The 26588-nt window shown below is 50.5% G+C and overlaps 1 protein-coding gene across 1 annotated transcript; it reads left to right on the plus strand.

The window, feature by feature from the left end:
* Window positions 1–12288: 12288 nt before the first annotated feature.
* Window positions 12289–26324, plus strand: Trpv6 (transient receptor potential cation channel subfamily V member 6). The gene is made up of 15 exons (XM_076859927.2): window positions 12289–12416; window positions 19946–20043; window positions 20190–20312; window positions 20669–20806; window positions 21116–21214; window positions 21339–21511; window positions 21989–22135; window positions 22217–22429; window positions 22751–22837; window positions 22936–23012; window positions 23248–23413; window positions 23765–23831; window positions 24216–24484; window positions 25556–25662; window positions 26033–26324. The coding sequence occupies exons 1-15, from the start codon at window positions 12289–12291 to the stop codon at window positions 26322–26324; spliced, it is 2184 nt and encodes a 727-aa protein (XP_076716042.1).
* Window positions 26325–26588: the final 264 nt, after the last annotated feature.

The raw sequence follows: 26588 nt of genomic DNA on the forward strand, positions 1-26588 counted from the left end.
GTCTTGCTAAGTTGCTTAGGGCTTCGCTAAGTTGCTGAGGCTGGCTTTGAACTTGCAACTCTCCTGCCTCAACCTCCAGAGTCACTGGGATTATAGGCCTGCCCCACTGTGCCTGGATTTCTTACTTCTTAAAGGTGTTAAAAAAAATAACTGACTTTGAGTGGAGTTGTAATAATCAAAGATGAGCAATGAGTAGAAACACTTGGAAAAGATAAAACCAATGCAAATGCAATTAGTGGGACATTTTTCCAGCTTAATTATACATGGGCTGGGGAAAGGGAGCTGCGGAAGGAAGGAAAAGGTGAAGGACAAAGAACCATGAGGAATATCAGGAGAGAGAGGAAAAGGGAGGAGGCCCCAGCAGCAGAGCTCTGGGACAGACCTCCCTGCACCTGCTACTGTGTGGCACCCTCTGTGTGGCACTGAGATCTACAAGACTCCACACCTGCCCTCAGAGGCCCAAGTGAGAAGGGAAGAGAAGACATGCACAGACATCTGTACCACAGGCCAGACACGGTAAGTGGGCCATGTGTGAAGGGTTAGACCAAAGAGCAGGTGTTCTTGTCCTGCCCTCCTGCTTGATGAAGCAGAAGTAGAGCAAAAGAAATCCTGCTGTTTCTGTCCCAGGAATTCTTCAGATACCCCAGACGGTCACCATTCTCCCCTCTTGCTGCAGCTCCACTGGCTACTTCAGAATAGAATGCAGAACATTCTGGCTCCCACATGCCTCATAGGCTAGAAGCAGGGATGTTCCCACAGGTGTCACCAGGCTGGACAAGGTATCCCCTCCCAGAGGTTTGCAAAGAATGTTCTTGATGAGGTTCTGAGTTCCGGTGAGGAGGATTGCATTGCCCCTGAGAAGTGGCTCTGCCGGCAGCCTGGGGGAAGGCCAGAGGCCAGCATCCTTCCCCCTGTGCTATACCTGAAGAAAGACAGGATAAGGTGTTGGGTCCTGGAGCTGAGGGAGATGGAGAAGTGGAGGAAGGAGAGACCCAGAGAAGGAAGGGCTGGGGAGCTCAGCCAAGACTGGGCAGAGAAATGGAGTTGGCAACGAAGGGCAAATGGTGGCCCCTTGCCACCACTAAGATCGCTCAGTGAGAAGCTGAGAAAACACCTTGATGTGGGGCCAAGGGTCATTTACCTCTCTGAGCCATGCCACTTATTTCTTAAAGATTAATGAAAAAAGATGAGAAATGTGCAGGGAAAGACATGTTTTGACCAGACCACTGGTGCCATACTTCTGGGAGAGCTTGGGGAAGTGTGGTCCCCTTTCCTGCCTGGGATGGCAGCCAAGCAGAAGCCACCTGGGGAAGGGCTAGACACACCTTCTTTCTACTTCTCCCTCTTCTTTGTCATCCCTGGGATTGAGGAGGCGGCAATTAGGGCCAATTGGGCCCGAGGGAGCAGGTGCTTGTGCAAGGCTGCAGCTGGGCAAAGGCAGCGTGTGTGTCCGCTCTTACCTTTGCTGGGCCAGGTATTCTGAGAGGGTGCTTGCTGCTTGGTGTTCCCTAAGGTCCACTCTCTATCTAACAAAGCTGTCTCTCCTCTCCTTCCTCCTATATTTCCTGCCACTTCCTGACCAAGCCTGAAGTCAACAAAGGGGCCCAGTACAAAGCTCTTCCCCAGCACCATGACCGCCCACGGCCAGCCAACCCCGGATCACCATCATGGGCTTCTCCTGCGAGTGACTACCTCAGGTTCCTGAAAACCTGAGGTTTCCCTGTTTCTCATTCCTGGGGGCAGGGTTCTCTGGGGAACAAGGCCCTTTGGAGGTGATGGGTGCACATGCAAACCCAGCCTCAGCCCCATCCCTGCACATGAGATTAGCTGAGGGAACTTGGGCTCAGACAGCCGAGGACGATGATTCCTCACTAGTCTACCTGACGTGGCTGTGACAAGATATGGAAGCCTGCAGTCACTGAAGTTTTCCTGATGTAGGAATTACTGCAATGTCTTAGCCTGCCCCCAGCTCCCTCTCTGGGTTCTCATTGCCTCTGCTATTCCTTAGCCCTCCAGTTCTGGGATAACAAGACAAGAGAAAGAGCCATGGCTTCATGAAGGTGACCCTGGCCTAGTCCATGTAGCCTCTCTTGAATTCCTGGGTCAAAGAGCATTAACCCCAGTGAATGGCCAGCTCCTTCTCCCAGGGGTTCCTGGAGCCCGGGCCCTGACTTTCCTGCTGCTCTCCCATCTAAACCATGAACAGAGAGGGCCGCAGCTCATTGGTCCCAATTATTCTCCTCTTCCCCACAAGGAGATCCCTGTCTCTGCTCTTCCCTCTCCCTCCATGAACAAGCCTGGTGGCAGGAAGGAGACAATTCCAAGGCTTTGTGACCATTGTTCTAGCCCCTTTAGGCCTCTAGTCAGTGACCACTCCCTCCCTGGGGCACAGGCTCCTGGGATGGGTGAGTTCAGTTCAGGAGTGTGACAGTGGCTGGGACACAGGTGCCTTTGCTGCATACACCCCGCCCTCTTCATCCCAGCTGCGGCTCCTACCCACCTTCTCAGGACAATAAATCTTTCAAGAGCAGATGGCCAGCCATTCTCTGTGTGTAGGCTGAGAATTGACCAACACCCCCAATCCATACTGACGCGTGTGCACGCACACACACACTTTTCTGCCACCTTCCCTTTCCCCGTCACCTTCAGGGGCCCCTTCTCACACGCTGACCTACCTTTGCCCTTGGGGCCCCAGAAAGGAAAGACAGCTACTCAATGACTTGCAATTTCCTTGGCACAGCTCACTCTTCACAAAACATTGTTCAACACAAACTCTGCCAAGTGCTCTCATGGGGAGAAAGAAGAATTCAGGGTGGGTTACCCTCTTCCTTGGAGACTCTGAGAGAGGAAAAGAGGTAAGTGAAGGAAGACTCTTACTGCCTTAGGTCACCCTGCACTCCCAGTGGGTAGGAAGGAGCCACAGCTGGGTGGGATGAGATGCAGAGGAGAGAAAAGAGAAGAGATGGCATCTGAGAGGAGCTTCCAGGGCTGAGCTGGAGCTTGCAGATCAGGCCATCTGGGGTATCTTTGGCCTGGTTAGAGAGCCTTGTTTGGGGAAATGTCAGAGACACTATTTATGCCCTACTCTAGTCAACAGTGAATAAGGGAACGGCAGGTGTACAGTCTCTTCAGGAGGGAAGGGGGCAAGGCCAGTGGGATGGAAGATGGAACTTACCCTGCGAAGGTGGCGACAGGCTGAGACTGGTTTTTCTCTGGTCCCATGGAGGGAGGGTAAGCTGGTCTCTGAAAGGTCTCCAAGACAGGAAAAACTGCATAAAGAAGCTTGAGGGAAAGGAACAGAGTCGATTACTGTACATTGATCATGGGCCAGGTGCCCCATACACCTGTCTCTTTTAATTTTCAGGAGCCTGCAAGTCAGCTGTTGTTATCCTTGCTTTCCAGACAGGCAACTAAGGGCCAGAGCAGGTGAATTAACTTGTCCAAGGTCAAGTGACTGTTACTGTGCTCATTTTGCAGACAAGGAAGCTGAGGCTCAGAGAGGTGGACTAATTTGCCCAAGATGGCTCAACTAGTAATTAGCAGAGTCTGACTTTAAACTCCAATGTATCTGGCCCCAAAGCCTATGCTTCTACTAAGCTTCAGGGCCCCTGAGACAAGACAACTCTAATGTCTCTATCAGAAAGCAATTTCCTCGAGTCTTCAATTTCAAATACTCCCACCCAAGCAAAGATGATAAAACAAATGGTTTGCATTCCTATGAAATTTTATAGCGTGCAAGGCCTTTTCATGTCCATTATTGTCTTTAATCCTAACAACAACCCTATAAAGTTAACAGAGCACCATGAGTGTCCTCACTTTACAGACAAGGAAGTCCATTCTCAGATTATCTGATAGAGATCATGGGTCTCACCAGTACAGAGCAGTACACTAACCCAGGACTTCCAGGTCCCCTTGTTTGGACAGCTGGACAAATCCAGACCTGTGGCAGGGTGGGTGGTGCTATCTATCCTCACCACAAAGTCCTTCACAAGAGCAGACACAGAAAATGAGATCCAGAGATGCTGGGTGCAGTGCTAAGCACACAAGCCTTGTGTAACCTCTGACATAGAGAGTGTTTATTTTATTTTTTTAATATTTATTCTTTAGTTAGACACAATATCTTTATTTTATTTATTTATTTTTATGTGGTGCTGAGGATCAAACCCAGGGCCTCACACATGCTAGACGGGCCCTCTGACGCTGAGCCACAATCCCAGCCCTGGAAAGTGTTTTAATAGACTGCCCTCCATGACGGACACACCGTCTCGGCCACACAATCACACCCATCACCTTCAGCACTGGCTCTCATGGGCACCCTGTGCTCTGAAGGTTTATTTCCTCTCTCTGGTCTGTGTGAAAGACTTTGAGCTCAACCCTGACTTTTTAGTAGCTCTGAGGCTCCTGGGTCCCTTGGACACTCCAGTCACCTCCTGGAGTTGGGCACTTCAGCAAAGCAAGAAGAAGGGGAAGGAGGCAAGAGAACTGCCCCCAGGGCTCTGCATGCAACTCTGTGATAAGGAGATGATAGGTCAACAGGTTTCCAACTAGAGATTCTTACACTCCGGCAAATGCCTGTCCACCTCCACTCCACCCCGATTTCTCCCTGCCCCATGTGTGTTCCAGGCAGGCATGCTGCATAAATCCAGGTGTCACATTCTGACATCGCCATTCCCCTGTCCTGGGATTATGTGTGGTGGGGACAGGGGAGGTAAGGGAGTTGCAGAGTAGTTAAGATTTTTTTTTTTCTTTTTCAATTTCCTAGTTCCTGTTATTGTCGAGACTGACAAAGGACCTCACGCTCTTGATTCCTAGGTAGGTTTAGAATTGCCCAACAGCCACCTAGAGAATGTCCTATTTGGCTTCCGTCCCTCCCTTGTACCCAGCAGGGACACCTCCTTCTGGCCCCCTTGGTTCCTGCCTCTTCACCCTCTCAGCCTCCCCGCGCATCCTGCTCAAGTATTGCCACAGAATCTGTTCAGCCCCTCATGCCCTGGCCTGGTGCTGACCTCTAGTCCAGGGGGTGCAGATGGTGGGCCTGGCTTCCACTCCATCTCCAGGGAACCCCAAGCCCCAGCTATGGCAAACGGTGTTTCATGCTCTGACTGCAGGACTCGGGGCCAAACTCAAGCCCCTAGAATCTCGGGATGTCCCTCACTCCTAGTTTATTTCCTCCTCCATTCTGCCTTTTCCTTATCCCTCGGTCGCTCTGCCTGGGCCTTCAGAAAGAGCACTCGTGCTTGCTCTTAGTGTGTCCCCTCCCACAGTTTGCATGTGTCTGAACACATTAAACAATCACCACTACTCTTAGACAAGTCTGGCATTTTACTTGGTTTTTATGACGGCAGTGGCGGGGTGTTGGGTGAGTGCTTGCGTTAAATAAATAGAATTTGAAAGAGTTCTTATCACCCGCTGCCCTTTCATTGAGTGTGTTGGGGTGGAGAGAAAAAAAAAAGAATAAAAAACACAGGTGGGGAAAAATCGGGGAAAGATCAGTGATAAATGTGGCTGCCTGCAAGGGCCATGGGTTCTAGACTAAATGCCCTTGGAAAGGAGTTTGGCAAACGTGATGAGATTAGGGATAATGGTTAGGTCCTGTCTCCTGGGCCCAACCAGTGCTATTTATTCTAGGCTCTAGGACCCCACAGCCCCCTCCCCATGCCCCTGGCTGAGAGGCCACTAGATTCTTGCAGAATAAAAATAGTTGGTGATGTTGGGCCTGGAGTCTGGTGATACTGCCCAGGACCAGAGAGCCAGCCTCCTGCTGCCTTGTTCCAGGGGCCACACATGTTATTCCCTCCCCTTTTTGTGGCTGTCCAGCCCTCTGGGAAGCACCATGGTTGGGGAGCTTCACTCTTCCCCACCCAGAGCTAGCGGTGATCAAAGGCTGTGTGCCCAGTTTCTTCCTGCTACCCTCTCCCTCTCCTCCCTGCCTGGTGGAGCCTCTGCCAGTGTCTTTCACACATAAAGACAGCCAATCAGCCTGGGAAAGATGAGAGCCCTGTTGACATGATGCTGCATCCAGCTCCTTCCTCTCCACAGCTGGAAACCCAGGAGAACTGCCTGGGGGAGCAGGGAGTGGAGAGAGGAGCAGAGAAGTTGAGACATGGAAACTTTAGTTTTTCAGATCAGAAAACAAAAGGTAAGTGACATGGCCGAGGTCAATCAAATAATTTCTGGGTGAATTGATGTTGTATTGCAGCTTTTCTGATCCGACCGATTCCTCTCCTCTCTCCATTTTCCTCTCCCAGAAAGCCAAACCCCTCAGCACATTCCGCGTACTTGTAAAGCTCCTTAGTGGGCTCTGTGCACTTCTGCAGCCTGTCCTCCTGGTCGGCCTTGGTGCCTGCAAGAGGGTAGATGGGACTGGGGTCCCTGAGGCTTGATGAGGAAGAGAGACAGAGGGAGGCAGAAAAATTCAGCCCGGGGAAAACAAGACCCATGGGACTGGGACTCACCCGGAGGCAGGTTGTGGACTTTGACACCCTCCTTCACAAGTCATGATTGTATCTCTAGGGGGCCCTGCTTGGGCATAGGCCAAGACTCTACTTAGGTGGGTCAGGGCAGAGCTGGTGGGTCCTGAGGCCTCATGGGCTTCCTCTAGATCTCAGAACCTCTCCTCACAAACCCAGGAGGCCCAGGGCCCATTCCACCCAGACCAGAGCTGAACCCCTCCCCTGACATTTTCTAGATGGGGCATTATAAACAAGGTGCTCAGACTTTCCATCAGGGTGAGGGAGGTGCTGCCATCTACATGAACTCTCTCAAAGTAGGACCAGACAATCTGCCAGCAGAGTGTCTGGGAAGGGAGAGGGGTGAGACTGGGCACCGGTGCATGGAAATGCCCCATACATGTGTTCCTAGATGCCCCCTTGGGTACAGCCCACGAAGGGGCAAATTCCATCAGGACTCAATACCTGAGGATTTTGAAGACCCCAGGAAGGAAGCCAGATAACAAACACATGCACACAATCCTTTGAAAACATCACTGTAGCATATAGATGCATTTCCACTTGAAACGCCACACATCAATTTAGGTCAAATATCATACATATCTGAGAAGTGCACTGGCTGCATGACGCTGTTCTTCACGGCTACTGCCTCCAGTATGCCTCATTTGCACCACTAACTCAGCCCTCAACCATCTCCCCAGTGCCCCTCCCCAGAGATCTCCAGGGAAGCATACACAGAGTCTGAGGCTGGCTGTACAATGTCCCCCATGGTGTGAGGCTCAGTGGGGTCTACAGAGAGAGACTTCAGGAAATGAGGGCTCAGGGCAGAAGGTTGGAGCTACATCTGCTTCTGGGATAAAAAGGGGGCATGGGGACGGAATTCACACTTTGGTAAAAAATGTATGACAGTCCTGCAACAAATGAGACCTCCTGACTTGTGAAAGCCAAAGTGATTCTGTGCACATGAAACCATGTGTGACTCCTATTTCTTGAGAATCACAGGATGCTTGAGTTGAAAAGGACCCCGAAGGGTTTCAGCACACTGGGCCATGCAGACACAAACAGGGGAGTGACAGAGCTAGTCAGACATTGCAGTGGTATACACCATTGTCCCCAGCTCTGGGCGGTGCTGGTGGCCTGCGCACTCCCCTGCTGACCTGTCTGTGCTACTCCACAGGCTTTATGAGCTGGCACCCAGGGCTTGTGAACCCAGTGACTGGAACAAACTCCACGCTGAGTGAGCACTGGTTTTGACCTCACGGCCCTGCATAGGCTCCGTCCTCACGGCCCTGTGGCCGGCCTGACCAGTCCTACTCCTGACCACAGAGTGAGGAGACCCCCTCCACGAGGGAGAGAGGCCAAGGAAACAGAGGCCTAGATAGAAACACAGAGAGAGGAGAAGGGAGAGAGGATGCAAGAAATCCAGAGCTCCATGGAGGCCTCGAAAGGTCTTGCAGGTACACATACACATACACCATGCACAACCTACCACCATCCACTGCACACACCATACACACACATCCACATGCATGTACCGTACGTACACCACATTCAACACCCAACACCACACACTGCACGTACTGTGTATATACCACTCATACATCACACACACCACACACATACACACATAGAACTCACAACGCACGCATAACCTACACCACTCACAAAACATATTATACAAACCACACACATGCACACACCATGCGATACAGCACACACCTCCACACACCACACATATCCGCACACCACACACATACCTCACCCCTGCTCATGTACATAACCCCCATACCTTAACACACACCACACACATGCACCATACATACCATACACATATATCACATATACATACCAAATACCACATGCACACCACCCAAGCATGTGTGCACACACACACACATACACATGAGCACAGAGATTAAGACTGAGGGAGCAGGGACACCTCTGCAGAGTGACAGAAATAAGATAGTGAAAACCCACCCAGACTGAACCCCTGAACCCACTGACCCTGGGTGGGTGGGGAGGCAGCTAATCGAACATAGAATGAACAAAATGAGACCCAAAGCCAGAACAAAGCTATATACGTATTTACTTCTTGGCCCTAAATCAGTGGTTCCCAATGGAGGATGATCTTGCCAGCTGGGGGACTTCAGGCAATATCTACAGAAACTTTTGGTTGTTGCAACTGAGGACAGGGAGAGACAACTGTGGTCACCTGGTAAATGGAACCTAGGATCTACTAAGCATCAAAAGATGCCTGTACGACAGGCCCAGGCCTGAAAGAAGGGTTATTTGTTCCAGAATGAAGCGTCTAGTGATTGTGCCTGAAAGGCAGGATGTGTGTCCTAGGCTCCGAATCCGGGTGTGTCCCAGCTGCTCCTGCACCTGCACTGACACACATGACTGAAGGCCTCTGGCCCCACGGGGGGCCTTTCAGTTGACTTCTGAGGACTTCACTGTTGCTTAGAGTTTGAGGCTCAGCAGCTCAGCTTGGGGCAGGCAGGACCGGCTAGAACAAGCTCCTCTTCTGCATCTTGGCCTGCTTTAGATCTATCCAGGTGGATCCTCCCTCCCCCATGGGTCCTGTCCCCACCAGTTCTCTCCACAGCATGATGGGAAACTGCCATAAGGTTGGGACAGACTAGATGTCAGCCACCCCTAGTCTGTGCACCTGCTGTTACAGAGGGGACCACTGAGCGGGATGGCGACTACCAGCACAAAAGTTTTCTCCCATTTGAAGTTTGGGCAAGTGACGTGAATGGGGTGTGAGGGCAAGACTCACAAGCTGAGGTCAGCCCCTGGGACAACCCTGCTAGGAGCACCAATTCCCTCCCACCCTCCAAACTCCCAATCCCAATGTCCATGGCCTCTTGCTGGTGGACACTCCTTAGCTCTGGGTTGCAGAACGGATTCTTCTCCCGCAGTGGGCCTGGCACAGTAGTGGAATAGGAAGAGGGCCATGCCACTCTCAGGATCCTTTCTGTCCCCTGGGAACCTCAGTCCTGGGGCTACATCCTTCACACATGAGGCTGGGAGTTAATGGGGTGTCATTGGTCCTCGGGTAGTGCTGCCGCCACATGGCCCACTCCATTACTGTCCCAAGTGCATGGTGTGGGTCCCGAGGACTGAGAGAATGGTGCCACCAGAGCCTGTACGCAGCAACTCATACCTCCCTTTCTCTGCCTCCACCCCACTGTGAGTCCATTCTCAATTTCCTGTCGTTGGTCATTGCAGCCGACCTGTGAGAAGGCAACTCGAGGGTGGAGCTGCAGGAGGAAAAGAGAGCTGGAAACTGACTCCTCTTCCTGTCCTCCCTGATCCCCAGCATGACACACCTCATTGCCCCATCCCTACCCCCACCAGGGACTAAGCTGGGGTCTTTTCCTGGAGCTGAGAAGCATAGAGGTGTGGGCAACAGGCAGACAAACACTGGCTTAATGGGCCCAAAGGTCCCGGGGTCAAGGTTTGGATTCTAGCACCTTCCCGCCACCCAGACTGAACCCACTGACCCTGGGTGGGTGGGGAGGCAGCTAATCGAACTGCACTGTTTGTTCAGGGCTGTATGGGCTGGCCTTAGGTCCAACAGCAGGAACATAAGTAGCTTTCCATTTAAAGGTGGTTCTTCTATGCCCCACCCACAGAGACACCCCACCCTGCCTGCACCCAAGTACTCCCTTGTCCCTACACATGTGCTCTCATACACACACATACAGAGTCCATACAACATGTATGATACACACCACATAACATGCACACACACCATACAACATGTGCCACACACGGACACCACAGACACTTAGTACACACTGTCATTACACACATACGCATAATACTACACACAGCATGCACACTATGTATCAAACACTCAACACATACACACAAGCACACCAGAAACATACAACACGTGTTGCACCTCGTGTACCATGCAGTCGTACATAGAACACACATGAATATCAAACACATAGGCACCTCACCTCCTCACCACCCCCACCATATATACCATGACATTCATCATATTCACACCAGACAGGCCATACCCAATATACGTACTCCACACACTCTATACAATCTATACACACATACCATACACACCAGACACCATAGACACATCATATACACACAGCATATACATACCACACACCACACATGCACACACACACGCACATATACAGAGGCAACACACATGTGCATGTACACCATGCACACCTTATAGGCATCTCACATACACACATACTGCCATGGTTGCAACTTCCCACTCGCTGTGTCTGAGACAGAAACAAAATATTACAAAGTTAGAGAGGGACCCCATGCCTATGACTTTAAACACCCAGACACCTGCCCCAGGCCGCAGGCCCTTGGCTGGCAGCAGGGCCTCCACGTCTCTCGGACAGTGAAGATACACCAGAGGGTCTCCCTGGTGGCTCCCAGTAGCTCCTGCTGGCGTCTACTGAGGCTCTCTGTGGCAGGATCAATGTGGTGGGGGTCTCTGCAGCAGCATCCCTCGGTGTGGCAGGGAGTCTCTCACTTCTCTGGAGTGTGGGATGGAGCAGAAGGGAGGTGGGCTTCAGAATCAGCGTGGATTTGGACCTCGCCTCTGCCACTCTGTGACCTTGGATGGCTTATTTCATCACTTTGAGCTTCAGTTTTCTCTGTGGGAAAATGGGGACAATAATACCTGCCTCACAGGTTTGTTGTAAGTTTCTGTGGGAACACTCAATTAAAGGACCCAGCACCCGTAGTGGTGAATAAATGTGGCCTCTACCAGAAGCTTGTGGGATAAAATACTTGATAAAATCTGGAGCATTTTTATACTAACATTTTTTTTTTCTTTGCTGATTATCTGAAATTCTAGTTTGCCAAGCATACTGTATTTTATCTGGCACCACGTCCATTGAATGTATGTGATGTTGGGGAGGGGTCTCCAGCACTTCAGAGTCCAAACTGCCCACAGTTAGGTTTTGGGCCCTGGCTAATGAGCCATGGGTGAATTTTACATCTTTAAAGGTGGAATCAAACAGAACAAAAACCCACACCCCAAATACACAAAACAAAGACAAATGTGCATCAGAGACTGTGCCAAACTAGGAAATCCTATACTATCTGGCCCTTCACAGAGTCAGCCTGTTAACCTGAAGTTGGTAAGAAACAAGAATCTTTGCTATTTTGATACCTATCCTAGGCCCTGCAAGAGGTTTAACCAGAAAGGTCCAGAAAACCTAAATCTCCAGAAAAAGGAGTCAAGGAGGCCCAGAGAAGGAGGGGAAGGGTCCTGACAGAAAAGGCGCTATAAGGAAGGGTGCTCCTTCCTGCGGCCCCTTGATCCTGGGAATGGATCTGGCCCTCCTCCTCCTCTCAGGTGAGGCTGACCTGTCCAGGCCTTCCCAAGACAGGTCACTGGGTGTCCCAAAGTCCAGGGGAGAGCTCTCTAATCTCTTTGAAGGCCTCCCCTGCAGTGACTGGCCTGGAGGCAGGGAGAGAGTCCCAGGGTGGAGAAAGAGAGGAACTGACGCAAGGCCCCCAGGTAGGCAGGACTGCGGGCCTGTCTCTTTAAATCTCAGGTAATTTGGGAGGAGAGAGGGAGTGTCCCTCCAGCTCACTCCCAGCCGGAGCTCCAGGCAGACCAGCCCAGCAGAATCCCAGCTCTGCCAAGAGTAACAAACTCAGAGCCCTCTGCAGACAGCTAGGCGGCCGCGGGGAGCTTCCCAGGGCCTTGAAGGAGAAGTAGGAGACGGGACCTCTACAGGGAGAGGGCAGGCCGGCTCTTGGGGTTGCTGATGTGGCCCCAAGGCAGAGCCCAGTCGGGGTCTGGCCTCAGCCCCCCAAAGAGCAGTTTCTGCACTCCATGGGGTTGTCTCTGCCCAAGGAGAAGGGGTTAATTCTGTGCCTATGGAACAAGTTCTGCAGATGGTTCCACAGACAGGAGTCCCCGGCTCAAAGCCGAGATGAGCAAAACCTGCTGCAGCAGAAGAGGTGAGTCTCACTGTCTACTCCTCTTCCCAGCCCCAGGCTTGTACCCCCGTCAGCCCCCTTCACCCCTGTCTTTACTTGCCGCCCCCCCTGGCTGCACAGATGGTGCACCACGACCTGAACCGGCTCCCTGGGCGCACCTTGTCTCTAGAGTCTTGGCCTGTGGGGCTCCCTGTCTGGATGCCAGGTCACAGAGGAGTGGCTACAGGGGCGCAGGTGTCCATTATCTTTACAATCTCATTCAATGAGTACCTCCCTAATGGAAAAGGGACTTCCCTGGGCCTTGCAGGCATTGTGGCATCACAGGCCCCCCTCACCTCAAAGGTGCTAGCGGGTCAGGTCAAGCTTCATATAGTCTCTTCTCTGTGCCCCCAAAACAATCTCTATGGCGGAAACACGGAGCACACATGCATACATGTAGGAATGAGGGCAAGGCCGAATGAGTAAAGCCGAAAGGGGACTCGTAATCACTAGTAATCACACATAGGACAAAATGTGAAATAGTTATCATCTCCGCATTGATCTCAGACCTTGACTAAGGCTGCGCTATCTTCCAGGCACCGGAGGGGGCGGGGGCGGGCATGGGTACCTGGCCAAAATACCAGATGTGCAGAGGACCAGGCTCACCCACATTCTCATTCAGGTTGGGGGATTTGAGAGACTCTAGAGTTTGAGCCCTGAGCAAGTCTCACTGTTGCCTCCAATCCTGAAGACCTCTCTCAACTCACTTGACTCCTACGCTTCACCCCGCCAGGGCCAGCTCAGAGCTGGAGTTGGGAGCAGGAGAGAAGAGAAACCCCTAGGATCTTGGAGCCATCCTGCTGTGTCTCCCCTCCCAAGTTTCTAATGGATTTTCCCACCCAGTTGATGACAGCTAGAAGGAAGTTCAGAACTTTGGGGTTTTCCCTGGGCCCCTAATGAGGCAGATAATATGTCTCTTCATGGAAGAAAATCTGAAGGTTTTGTGTCTTGGGGTTGTTCTCTGTCTCTGAAAGCCGGGGTCTGCCTTGGCTGACTGGAAAGCTGCCTGGGGGTTTCCTCTGATTTGCTCAAGAATTCTGGGCTGGGATGTGCCCTTCTTTGAGTTGTGACTTCCTGTCTCTCACAGCAGCCACCCACCTCTCTCCCCCCAGGCCTGGGAAAGTGGGGGCTGGGACACATGTCTGGCTGATGACGTCTTGGGGCAACAGAATGGCATTGTTGTTAGAGAATAGGTGTCACTGGCTCTACTCATCCTCTTCCCACTCCTGGGACCCTAGGGCTGGGGGCACCAGGCCCAGAGCACCGAGAGGCCCCGGTAGGTGAGCTTCTGACGGGAGGACATTGTAAGGGATTTGGGCTGGAGCATCCCGTTCCAGGCTGAGCATAGGTTCTTTCCAGTCTTGTCTGCCTCCAGTTCTTCCTAAGACCAACTAGTGGGCCCATTCTGCCATCAGCTGGGGACTCTCCTCCATTCCCTGACCTCTGCATCTATTTCTGTTTCTTGCCCTCTGCCTCTAAACACCAGGTGTCCATAATAATGGCTCCTCTTTGGATGGCACTTCCCAAAGGGAGCTGAAATTTTCTGGAAGGGGACTTTCCTAGTCTGTGTGGTTAACTAGACAAAGGAAGACACACTGGTGATTGGAAAATCATGGGATGGCCATGCAAATAAGGTCAATATGGAGAGGTGAAGGTTGAGCTGAGGAGAGATAGGAAAAAACAATGTACTGAGAACCTGGAACTGAATAGCTTCCAGCTCCTACCTTGTCTCGTGTAATCTCAGATTCAGGCTGAGGAGGTAGGGCCTCACGTCACTGTAGGAATGAGGCAGGCCCAGGGCCCATGAGGGAGGAAGAGGTGAGTCAGAATGTGTGCTGAGGGGGACTTGGAGGGGAACTTCAGGGTGGGGCCAGGTGCGGTTCCATGGGTGGTCCAGTGAGAAGGTCTCTTTCTTGGGTCTTCATCAGACAGCCTCCTACTTAAATCCACGTTGTTGGGGTCCAAGTTGAGTTCTCAACTCTCTCCCATTTCTTCCAGATCACCTCTCCCTCTGGCTCAAATTTTTTCACTTCTTGATAATCATTGCATTCAACATTTGAGCATAGGACACTTCACTAGGTTTGGAAAATGAATAGGACACATTCCTACTCTCAAGGGCTCATGTTCTGAGGGGAAAAATGTACCCAAATGCATATACACTAGGCCCTCTGCACCTGCAGATTCAATCACTTTTTCTTTTTTGTCTGTGGTGCTAGGATGGAACCCAGGGCCTTGCTCATGCTAGATGAGTGTTCTCCCACCAAGTTATATTCCCAGCCCTTGCTTCAGCAAATTCAACCAAACCTTGAAGAGGAAATAATTTTTTAAAAGTTCTGTTGTTGCTGACATGTACTGTGTGGTTAAGCACATGATGGCCGTGTTGTTAGTTCCTAAACAATACGGTAACAACTATTTACACAGCGTTCACATTGAATTGGGTCTCACAAGCCATCTAGAGATGTGTGTAAATTATATGCAAACACCACACCACTGGATATAAAGGACCTGAGCATCTGTGCATTTCCATATCGGTGGAGGTCCTGGTGCAATCCCCTTCCCAGACTGGAGGGATGACTGGATGTGGTTAAAGATGAGCTTGGTGAAGGTCACCAGAAGGGGACAGACCAGTGCAAAGGGAGTACAGAGGAGGAAGCTGCCATATCTGATTTCAGCTGAGAGCAGTCAGAGGCTGCCCCAAATGACTCTAGTCCCTCCCATGCTGGTACCTTCTCTCCAGGAGCAAAGGCAGGTATACTGGAAGGTTCTCTGTAGTTTTCTACAGTTATGTAGGTACATGGATGAATATAGGTGAACTGAAGTGTCTGAGAACACTAAGCTCTGGCACGCCCCATGCTCCACTCACTCCTGCCTCAGCAAACACACACTCATTGACTTGCATGTACACCCGTCTACTTTCATGAAGGTATCGTGGTAGTTAAAAAGATGGCCAGGCTCCAAGTCTCTAAAGAGCCACTTTCTGCAGATTTTGGCTTCCTCATCCCATTGCCAGGAGCCTCAGCTGGAGGGAGGACCCACAAGTGCTCAGTGAATATTGCTTCCCACACATGACTGCTCTCTTCTTCCTCTGTGGTCACCGCCCCAGGCATACCCCCCACCTCCCAAGAAAAACCAGGAGGAGCCATAAAACTTGAAGAACCACATAATTTAGTGGTAAGAGCCTGGGGCTATGTTCTTGGCCAAGCTTTCTGCCTTTTAACCCTGTGTAATCTTCTGGCAATGATGGGCCATGCTGCCTCAGTTTACTTTTTTGAAAAATGGGAGAATTACCCCAATCATGCTAAAGGGTTATAATGAGCAAAAGAGATATATTGCTTTGGAAACTGAATGGTGTGTTTAACAAGCGGGATTATTGTGATTAAAAAAAAAAATACATAGCAATATAGGGCAACTCCTCAAGATCGCAAGCATCAGAGAGGCTGTGAACTTCCTCCTAGCAGAACAGGGCAGAATCTACCAGAAGGTGTGTCCAACCATACTGTGTATCATTCCCATCTCCATCATGAAGGCACCTTCATCTGAGACGGTGTTTGGGGAGAAACCTATGGGATTGATGGGTCTCCACATGGTCCCCTCTGTGGTCTCTGAGCCTTCTTCCAACCCTTATTAGCATTAAGAACAGGGATGGAGAAATGGCTAATGGGGCACTCATCCCAGCTCTGCCTCTGGCTTGGTTGGACAAATCACATCAGAGCTCTGGGACTCTGTCACATGAACAGATTAGACTCAGTTTCTGGGGACTTTCTAATCTTAATCTTCTGATTTGAGCTTTTCCTCAAGACTGTCTGTATTCTACTGTTTTCCCCAGCACTAAAAACAGAACTTGACTTGTGTACATGGAACACACAGATATATAAGTACATGAGAACCAAGAGAGGAGTGTGGGGTCCAGAGGCAGAGAGGAGGGAAGTCAAAGATCCTCACTTGGTGGCCTAGAGGTGGCCTGAGTGGAAAATCATTGACTTGTCTTCTCAGCAAAAAAAAAAAAAAAAAAGAACCTGGTTTTGTGCCAGAACCCCATAGATAGGTTCTACAATCAATATTGAGTGTAGACTTCAATTTTATAATTAATTGAACAGTAAAACAAAAAATTCTAGAACCTGAAAACACCTTTCCTAGTGTGATAATTTCAGATTTGCTCTATAATTCTTTTTGCTACTTAACCAGTGGGAGCTTAAATGGCTTCATCTTTTTGTTTCTTCCTTAGTTGAGTATTTAATGATCTGTTAAGACAGTGTTTTGTATGTATGGCAAATTTCTAATTCTCTTTCATGTGAAGAATCTTTTAAAAAAAAAAATGGATCATGAACACTTGTACCTGGAAGTCAGGGTTTCTCCACCTTGGCATGATTAACATTTGGGGCAGGGTAGCTCTCTGGTGGGTGCCATCCTGTACGGGATGTTTAGTAGCATCCCTTCCCTCTGCCAGGAGCACACCCCTGTCCCTAAGTAATGGTCTAAACTCCTCTGATGGGCTGCCATTGGAGAATCTACAAGCATCTTTGATGCTCTTTGCTCTTTCCTTATGGAGCCTGAGGATCCTCAGAGATTTGGGGGTCTGCCTCCACACTACAAAGAACCAGAACTTGGGCTTTCTCTGCTGTCCCCTGGTGGCCCCATTTTATTATTACAAGTAATGTCTCTCCCTGATACCATGGAACCCATTCACACGCCTACCCAACTTTTTGTTGGATTCTGGAGTTTGCAACCAGAAGAGGCGATTTTCCAAAAAACTTTGCTGGGTTGGGTTATAAGTTGTTTCTTCACCCAGAATGTGCTCTGGTTAGGTTATCAGATAAAATCCAGGATACCCAGTTCAAGGTGAATCTCAGATTAACAAAGAGTAAATTATTAGTGTTAGAGTATCACAAATATTGCATGGGATATATATTTTAAAAAAACAGTTATGGATGTAAAATTAAAAATTAACTGAGCATCTTGTATTTTTACTTTACAAATCTGGCAAACCTAGGTTCTCTCCAGTCCCACTAGAATATCTACAGAAGCAAGAAAAGGAAGATACAGGGATTGGAAGCTTGAGGGGGGATGTCTGCAGGCTTCAGAGATGAATAGGGCCCTTTCCTTGGGGCCTAGGAATAGACAGATGCTAATTACAACCCAAAGCATGAGATGCCGGAATAAAAGTAAAGCCAAAGAAGAGAGTAAAGAATATGCTGGGGAGGGTGTGTATATGTGAGTGTGTCCCGTTCTAGTGCAGGTTCTGAATATCTACAGAAGAGGATTTGGGCAAATGGCCGGAGGGGTGGTGGTGATGGGGAAGGAGGTGTAGGAAGCTTTTCTGCAGCTGTTTTTGCATGCCAAGTATACTGTTTTTCGTTTAGATATATGTTTGCTTAAGGAGACGGCTACTAGAGAAAATAAGGATGGGGCAGTAAAATCAGGCCACCTTTTTGGCCCTGCTAGGGATTCATCCATTGCACAGCTAGCTCTGGTGAGCGCCCACTGCATTCTCAGCTTCTCCCCCAGCAGCGCAGTGCAGAATAGACAATGAACAATTCAGGGCCCGGGAGTCAATTCTAGGAGAAGGGAGCCCTGTGGGCGCAGGCATAGGGAAATCCATGTGCTCTGTGGAGCTGAGACGTGTGTGGTGAGCCCAAAACGCAGAGTGGAAGGGGAGTGAGTGGGAGGAGCAGCAAATGGAAAAAATAGTTGTACAAAGACCGTAAAGGACCTCTGTGTTCCCTCTCCTTGGGCACTGAGGGACACATCCGAATATGATAAGCTGTGATTGCAGGTGGCATTTAGAAAGGTTGTCTTGGCGGCCTCCGGAAGAAGAGTTTGGGGGTATGTAGGGTGCAGGGGCACTAGTTAGGAGAATATTTTGCTAATCTTGGGCTAGAGAATGAGGACATGACTTAATGAAGGTTAGCAGGAGCAAAAAGGAAAGGAATGAATGGAGATGGAACTTGGATGTTGGAGTGACCAGTCTGGTGGCTGCCCATGTGGCCTGGAGGGGAGGAAGGAGCTATGGTTGGGGAGATGTACGAGTCATTTCTCCTCTTCTGGATTACCCTCCCAACCCGTTTCACAGTAGGTTTCTTGTAATTACACTGCTGGCACTTCAGGATATGAACTCCTGTTGATGTTTTCTATTTGTTGGTTTTGGTATATCATGTAATTGGCCACATATAAATAAATAGGATTATTTCATTCACTCCTATAGAAAGACCAAATGGCTCAAGGCTGAGAGAGAAAATTGAATAGAAGGTAATCCATTTGTCTTAGTTGGAAAAAGTTGTGATTTGATGAGATTTTTTAGTTCATTGTCAGAATAATACTAGAGAAATCTGGAGAGTCATAGAAAATAATTTTCCCCTAAAGCAAGTGAAAAGCAGATAATAAAAAAGGAAAGACTAAGGACAAGAAAATATAAAATTTTAAAAAAGATCCTATGGATCCAAAATCAGGGAAGCCCAAAAAGAACAAAAGGAAAGAATGGGGACTTTCAAACCTGCGTGACATTCAAGGAATGAACCCTACTAATTAAATTTTCCAGCTTCTCTGCATCTATCATTGTTGGCCATAGTTTATATTTTCACAAGTGCTGAGCTCTAGTGTGTGCTGTTTGAAAGTGGCGTTTCCTGAGTATGCCTGGATTTATCACCTTTGGTAATCTGCATGCACGGAGCATACTCAAACAGCTACTGACTTGAGTGATGCTCCTCAAAATTTTAATATGCACAAGAATCAGGTGGAATTTTCTTAAATTACAGACCCTGGTTTTCCAGGCCCAAGGGTGGGCCTGAGAGTTCATATTTCTTATAAGTGCTCATAAGGTGCTAATGATTTCTTTAAGAAGAAAGGGCATAAAAATAACTTGTGAGAAGAAAGAAGAGAGACGGGGGGGGTGGAGAGAGAGAGAGAGAGAGAGTGAGAGTGTGAGTCAGGCCTTTATAAACAAGCAGCTCTCACTTTTGGACTGAACCCCAAAGATGCTACCCTCAGGAGCAGGAAAAAGCTAGAATAAAAGGAATTTCTGAGAAGGTCAAATAGGCAGAGTATCACAACAGGAAAAAACTGGTTAGCCTCTGCATGTTGACTTCCTCCACAAACACGAGGGAGGGACTTCTTGTACCCCTAGTCCATGCAAAACAAGGCTTATCCTGAAGGCAATCTCAAGGCATCCAGGAGGCTAACCCAGGACCACTCCAGAGGTAAACAGGTCAGGAGGTAAATGCATACTGAGCACAACTCCTCCCCCCTCACCTGATATGCAAGATAACACGAACACGCACTGTACATCCTGGTCCGGCACTCAGGGTATGGCAAGCCAGTCATGACACTCTCCCACTGACTGGCCAGGTGAAGAAAGACTAGGTGACCTTTGCTCTGCCATGGTCCCACCTGCCTGGGTCAAGGGCCTTGGGGTCCATCGCAGCCCAGATGCAGGTTCTGAAGGACAAAGCCTCACCACTTGATCCACCCCTGAGCATGCTCACTGTCACCACTTCTCTTCTCCCATTTCCTGGTAGGATCTGGGAGTCTCCTCTCCTTCTAGCAGCCAAAGAAAACGATGTCCAGGTTCTGAGCAAGCTGCTCAAGTATGAGGCCTGTGAGGTGCACCAGAGAGGTAAGGATCAGAGCCCAGCACCCATCCATCTACTGGGTCAGCCCCAGGCACAGGACTTCCCAGGAGAGCCCAGGACCTTGAGTCTGTACTGTCACCACTCCTCTGCTCCATAGAATCCAGGTGACTCTTTTCTTTACAAATGCCAGGAGCCATGGGGGAAACAGCGCTGCACATAGCAGCCCTCTATGACAACCTGGAGGCCGCCATGGTGCTGATGGAGGCTGCCCCAGAACTGGTCTTTGAGCCCATGACATCTGAGCTGTATGAAGGTGAGGGCCCGTGGGCCCAGCCAGGGTAAGAGATGGGGTGCACTGATATTTCCAGCTATCTCTGTAAGGGATCATTTGGGGAAACCAGAGGGAGCATATGAGCATCCCTTTATTCCCTTCCCTTTAATTCTCCTTTCTTTCTTGTCATCCTCACATTCCTAGAACACCTGGCTTCTGAAACCCAGAGGCCAAGAGGAAGAGATGGGGGTCAGCTGGGTCTCCTGGGAACCCTGAACACCCAAGCGATTCCAGTCCTCCATCCCAGTTTGCCCTTAGGAAGGAGACCATGGGTTCTCTAGTGAGGTCTCTTCAGGGTACTGGGGACACTTTGTGACTGATGGCTCTCTCTGGGCCAGGTCAGACTGCCCTGCACATCGCTGTCATGAACCAGAACGTGAACCTGGTGCGCGCCCTGCTTGCCCACGGGGCCAGCGTCTCTGCCAGAGCCACAGGCACTGCCTTCCAACGCAGTCCCCACAACCTCATCTACTATGGTGAGGGCAGGGCCAGGATGGGAGGAAGGGGGGAGGTGGAGAGCCAGGTCAAGGACAAGGAGCTGGACTAAGCAGGGCCTTGCCCTCAGCTCCATCTGTGGGGAAGCAGAAGGGCAGCCCTTACAGGACTTAAGGCCAGAGGCCAATTCCCAGGACCCTCTTCAGTGTCCTTCCTCTGGTTCTGCTGGACAAGTGCCCCATGCCCTGAGCTGAGATATGGGAGGAGCAAGCAGGGAGTCACCTGGGAGAAACTGCCCCCTTAGCTCATGACCCTGTGGTCTCCTGCCATGGATCTCTCTATGTCCCCAGGGGAGCACCCTCTGTCCTTTGCTGCCTGCGTGGGCAGCGAGGAGATTGTGCGGCTGCTCATTGAGCATGGAGCTGACATTCGGGCCCAGGACTCCCTGGGTAAGAGCTGAGATGGGAGGGGGTGCTGGGATGTGCCTGGGGGTGTGAGGGAGGACCCAGGGCGGGAATGGGACCACCAAGGCCTTTAGGCCTGGGTCCACATGCCAGCCAATGTCTTCCCCAGGAAACACAGTGCTGCACATCCTCATCCTGCAGCCCAACAAAACCTTTGCCTGCCAGATGTACAACCTGCTGCTGTCCTATGATGGAGGGGACCACCTGCAGCCCCTGGAGCTCGTGCCCAATCACCAGGGCCTCACCCCCTTCAAGTTGGCTGGAGTAGAAGGCAACACTGTGGTGAGAGGCTCCCCAGCCCTAAGGTGCCTCTCTAGTGACCCACATCCTACTTTGCTGCCCTGGGAGGAAACAGATGTTAATGCACATTCCTGATGCCTGGGTCCCTTTCTCAGCTCAGATTGGGGTTTTCCTCCTGATTTTTATCTTTCTTGTTCCTGTTCCATTTCCTGCCCACTTTCTCTGGCCTGAGTATTGGGGATTTAATCTAGATCCAGGCTTGGTGTCTGTAATGCCCAGGGCCATGTATCCTACCCAGAGCAGCAGCCCTTCCCTTCTCTCGTCTTTCTTCCTGAGCTCTGGAGAGAGTCATGGGGAAGGAAGATGAATTTGAGGTCAGAGTGAACATGACTGAGGCTGCCTCTTCAATTAAGGGCCACTGCCCTCTCCAGGGCTGCTCTCCTCCTGGATGTGCTTCTGCTCCACCCTTTATGGCATCCCCTCTGCCTGCAGCTCCTGATGCTCTCCACCTTCCCTCAGATGTTCCAGCACCTGATGCAGAAGAGGAAGCACATCCAGTGGACATATGGGCCCCTGACCTCCACCCTCTACGACCTCACAGAGATCGACTCTTCAGGGGATGAGCAATCCCTGCTAGAACTTATTGTCACCACCAAGAAGCGGGAGGTATGGGGGTCTCCCCAGCAGAGGTGGCTGGCAGGATGTGCCAGGGTCTCAGAGTCACCTGTTTTACTCTTTCTGCTGCAGGCTCGCCATATCCTGGATCAGACTCCAGTGAAGGAGCTGGTGAGCCTCAAGTGGAAGAGGTATGGGCGGCCCTACTTCTGCGTGCTGGGTGCCATCTACCTACTCTACATCATCTGCTTTACCATGTGCTGTGTCTACCGCCCCCTCAAGCCCAGGACCACTAACCGCACCAACCCCCGGGACAACACCCTCCTCCAGCAGAAGCTCTTCCAGGTGATCCCCCAGGAGTGGAGGACCAACAGGGCAGGATGCTGCTGTCTGCTCTTTCTCAGTTTGGTCCCACTGCCCTGTTCTGAAATCCACATTTCTCCCCTCACATGTCTGATATATGGGTCCAGAGTCAAAGCACACACACATAGAAACACACACACACACACACACACACACACACACACTCACTCACTCTAGGAGCAGCCTGAGACTAGCCAGACCTAAGGGGTTAGAAAGGTCTGGGCTTGTGGCTGTAGGTTCCAGGAAAGATAGAGCAGATGCATGAGAGCCCTGGATGCTCTGAGCATCTTTTTCTCCCCTCAGGAGGCCTATGTGACTCCCAAGGATGACCTCCGGTTGGTGGGGGAACTGGTGACCGTCATTGGTGCTGTGATCATCCTGCTGGTAGAGGTGAGGTGTGGATGGAATCCACAGTGAAGCTGTTGTCCCAGGGATCCAGCCTAAGGCAGGTCTTCAAGTGCCTTTGTGTCTCCCCAACTTCTCTTCAGATACCAGATATCTTCAGGTTTGGTGTCACTCACTTCTTTGGACAGACCATCCTTGGTGGACCGTTCCATGTCATCATGTGAGTCTCTGATCTCTTACTCCCGTCCCTTTCCTCTTAGGGCTCTAGTTTCCTTCCCTGGATTCCTGACTTTCTAATCTTGACTCCAGAGATCCTTCTCCAGTCATGTGTGTCCCTGTGTGTGCACAGGCTGAGTCTGAATGTGTGGGGACTGTCCCAGTTACACCTTTGCTGCCGGGTGGCTTGTATAATCCCAGCCCTCTACTCATCACCTCCCTTACTGCTCTCCTCCTAGCGTCACCTATGCGTTCATGGTGCTGGTGACCATGGTGATGCGGCTCACCAATGCAGATGGGGAGGTGGTGCCCATGTCCTTTGCCCTGGTGCTGGGCTGGTGCAATGTCATGTATTTTGCCCGAGGATTCCAGATGCTGGGCCCTTTCACCATCATGATCCAGAAGGTCAGTGCTTTCCCCCCATGCTTCCTAGAAAGAGGTCCCAGAACCAAGCTTTTGTAGAGGGCCAAATACTCAATATTTCAGGTTTTGTAAACCATACATGGTATTTGTTGCATATTCTTCTTTACTTTTAAAAAACAATCCTTTAAAAATGTTGAAACCATTCATCCATCCAATATTAAAACCATTCAAAAGCCACAACAGGCCAGGTAGATTTGACCTGCAGGCTATGGTGTGCTGACCTGTATCCTGGGGCATGGAGCTGTTAGAATAACTGAAGCTAGACCTGCTATCTCTGGATGGAGCAATTGCTAAGAGAATGTGTGATGTTCTCTTTGTCTCATCCCCTTTTAGATGATTTTTGGTGACCTGATGCGGTTCTGCTGGCTGATGGCTGTGGTCATCCTGGGCTTTGCTTCAGGTAAATTGCCTATCCAAAATGGGGGCCATGGAGGAAGGGGTTGGGGGGACCTACAGGGTACAGAATGCCTCTGGCTAAACTTGAGGGAGGGAAGGAAGGAGGGGGGAAGGCAAAAGACAAAGGAGGACGTGCAATGTCTGAGGATGCGATATCCCTCAGAGGTAAAGAAAAATTGGGAGTGCTCGGGAGAATGGCTCTTGGGATCAGGAGGCTGAATCTTGTAGAAAATGTGGAACAAAAGAACCTGGAAAAAAGGAGAGTTGTGGGCTAAGATGGTGATCCTGGAGATGAAGGGAACAGGAAGGCAATGTGCAGCAATGAGCTGGCCGTGGGCTGGTCATGATACAGTTGCCATGGTAACTCTCACCCCCTTGGGTGGAGCAGCCTTCTATATCATCTTCCAGACAGAGGATCCCGACGAGCTGGGCCATTTCTATGATTACCCCATGGCACTGTTCAGCACCTTCGAGCTGTTCCTCACCATCATTGATGGTCCTGCCAACTATGACGTGGATCTGCCCTTCATGTACAGCATCACCTACGCTGCCTTCGCCATCATCGCCACCCTGCTCATGCTCAACCTCCTCATCGCCATGATGGGCGACACTCACTGGCGAGTGGCTCACGAGAGGGATGAGCTCTGGAGGGCTCAGGTGAGCTCCCAGTGGCTGGGTAGGTTCTTGTAAGTCACCCTCTTCCTGCCCAAGAAATGCCTATGCTCAGGTAGAAGCAGGTATTCTGGCCCTACGTGTATTGGATAATTATTGCACAGTAAGCAAAACAATGCCAAGTGTGCAGAAGAATTGAATTAGCAATACAATAGAGAAATAGTGGACTCTCCAGGAAGAATTCCTCATTGTTTTCCCAACACTGAAATCCTTAAATCTCTTCTAGAATACTCAACAGGAATCAAAGCTGACAGTGGCCAAAACTACATTCAGTCAATTTTGCTTCCAAGTGAGAATGGAAGTCTTAAGTTTTCTTGACAATATTTAAGTCTGCAAAATCTGACCCAGAAAAAATGGAAGTGTTAAAAATAATGCCATAAAAATTCCTATCCTAGCAAAACCTATCTTCAGCCATATGATGAAGATGGGCATAAGACAATTAGATGAATCAAATCCCCATTTAAAAATATATTTAGAAAAGAATTGAGATCAACAAAGATAATTTCAGCAAAATAAAAATGGTAATTCCAAACACTAGAAGGCATTTAACTATGAAAACAGTGAAACCTAAGCTGACTAAATGAGATTTGCTCTGGGAAATATTTTCTCCTTGAAATGTACTGATACTAGATTTGCAAGTAGGTGTTTACATCTATAAATGGCCTCAGATTATTCTGAGGCCCTGAAGACTCCTTTCTATTTGCTTCCCTCCTCTCCCTATCCTCCTTGGAAAAGGTCTCTCCTTCTAAGGAGAATCTCCACATCCCAGCTATACTCTGCCTGGCTTTGCCATGAACGTCACATTATTGGATGAAGATGTGTGGGGCTCAAGTCCCATCAAACTCTTCCTCAGAAGAGGCTCAACAGAGTTCAAACCACCATTCCAGATCAGGGGTGTGGCTCACCCTTCTGGGGAGCCAGGAGCTGCCGAGTTTCCTGGCTGTTGTAAAACTTGTCTCTGCTGGGCCTGCCCTTCCTCCCCCATTCTTCTCAATCTGCATTGCCTGGTCTGAGCCTGGGCTCCTTTCTGACTTTCCCCTTTGTCCTCACATGCAGGTGGTAGCCACCACGGTGATGCTGGAGCGGAAGTTGCCTCGCTGCCTGTGGCCTCGCTCCGGGATCTGCGGGAGCGAGTACGGGCTGGGGGACCGCTGGTTCCTGCGGTAAGTCATGGTGCTGGGTAGGCGTCCCCTGAGCAACCACTTTTGCAGGGGACCCCTTTGCTCAGACAACCTCCGGCTCCCAAGGGCCCCATAGAGACCTGGGGTGTCCCCTAGGCCCCATATCCACTGACTGGATCATGACTACTGAGAAAGTGGCCCCATCAGGAGCATCCTAAGAGCTGGTGGACCAGAGCCTGCTATTTCCTGGGCCCTGGCTCTGAGGGCCAGGTGTCCCATGCCCATGACAGTTGCAGAGGGGAAAGGCCAATAGTGGTGGGGCTGGGAAGCAGGTGGATAGGAGAGAGGCATTGGTCTTGCCTCTCTTCTTGGGCTCCTGCTCCCCCTCACGTCCTGCTCCTGCACCCCACAGGGTGGAAGACAGGCAGGATCTCAACCGGCAGCGAATCCGTCGCTATGCACAGGCCTTCCAGCCGCAGGAAGTCCTCTGTTCTGAGGGCTTGGACAAAGACTCAGGGGGAAAACCAGAGCAGTGCCGTCCCTTTGGCCCCCACCTGTCCTTTCCTACACCCTCAGTGTCTCGAAGCACCTCCCGTAGCAGCATCAACTGGGAAAGGCTCCGACAAGGGACCCTGCGGAGGGACCTGCGGGGGATGATCAACCAGGGCCTGGAGGACGGGGAGGGCTGGGAATACCAGATCTGAGCGCTCACCCCCACTGCGAGCATGAAAACAAAACAAAGCCAAACCAACAAGAACCCGGGGGTCTCATCTCCCAGGTCCAAGGGGGAAAGGGGCATACCATGAACGCTAAGCACGTTGGGAATTACTGCTCCAGGCCTCCAGGATGCCTTGAGCTGGGCAAAGAGAAGCTGAGGCTACGGTCCTCACCTCGTCTTAGGCCTTCCTCCTTCTCTCATGGAAGTCCCACTGCACGTCAGAGCACTTTAACGACAGGTTTGCCTTCTC

Source organism: Callospermophilus lateralis, chromosome 1 (assembly GCF_048772815.1).
Source record: "Callospermophilus lateralis isolate mCalLat2 chromosome 1, mCalLat2.hap1, whole genome shotgun sequence".
NCBI classification, from domain to species: Eukaryota; Metazoa; Chordata; class Mammalia; order Rodentia; family Sciuridae; genus Callospermophilus; species Callospermophilus lateralis.

Excerpts from the sequence above, each read along its gene's own strand:
- Trpv6 (XM_076859927.2), top strand. The coding sequence starts at position 12,289 with ATGGGGTTGTCTCTGCCCAAGGAGAAGGGGTTAATTCTGTGCCTATGG. Across the intron at positions 21,512-21,988 it reads GAGTAGAAGGCAACACTGTG|ATGTTCCAGCACCTGATGCA; the intron begins GTGAGAGGCTCC and ends ACCTTCCCTCAG. Across the intron at positions 25,663-26,032 it reads GGGGACCGCTGGTTCCTGCG|GGTGGAAGACAGGCAGGATC; the intron begins GTAAGTCATGGT and ends TGCACCCCACAG.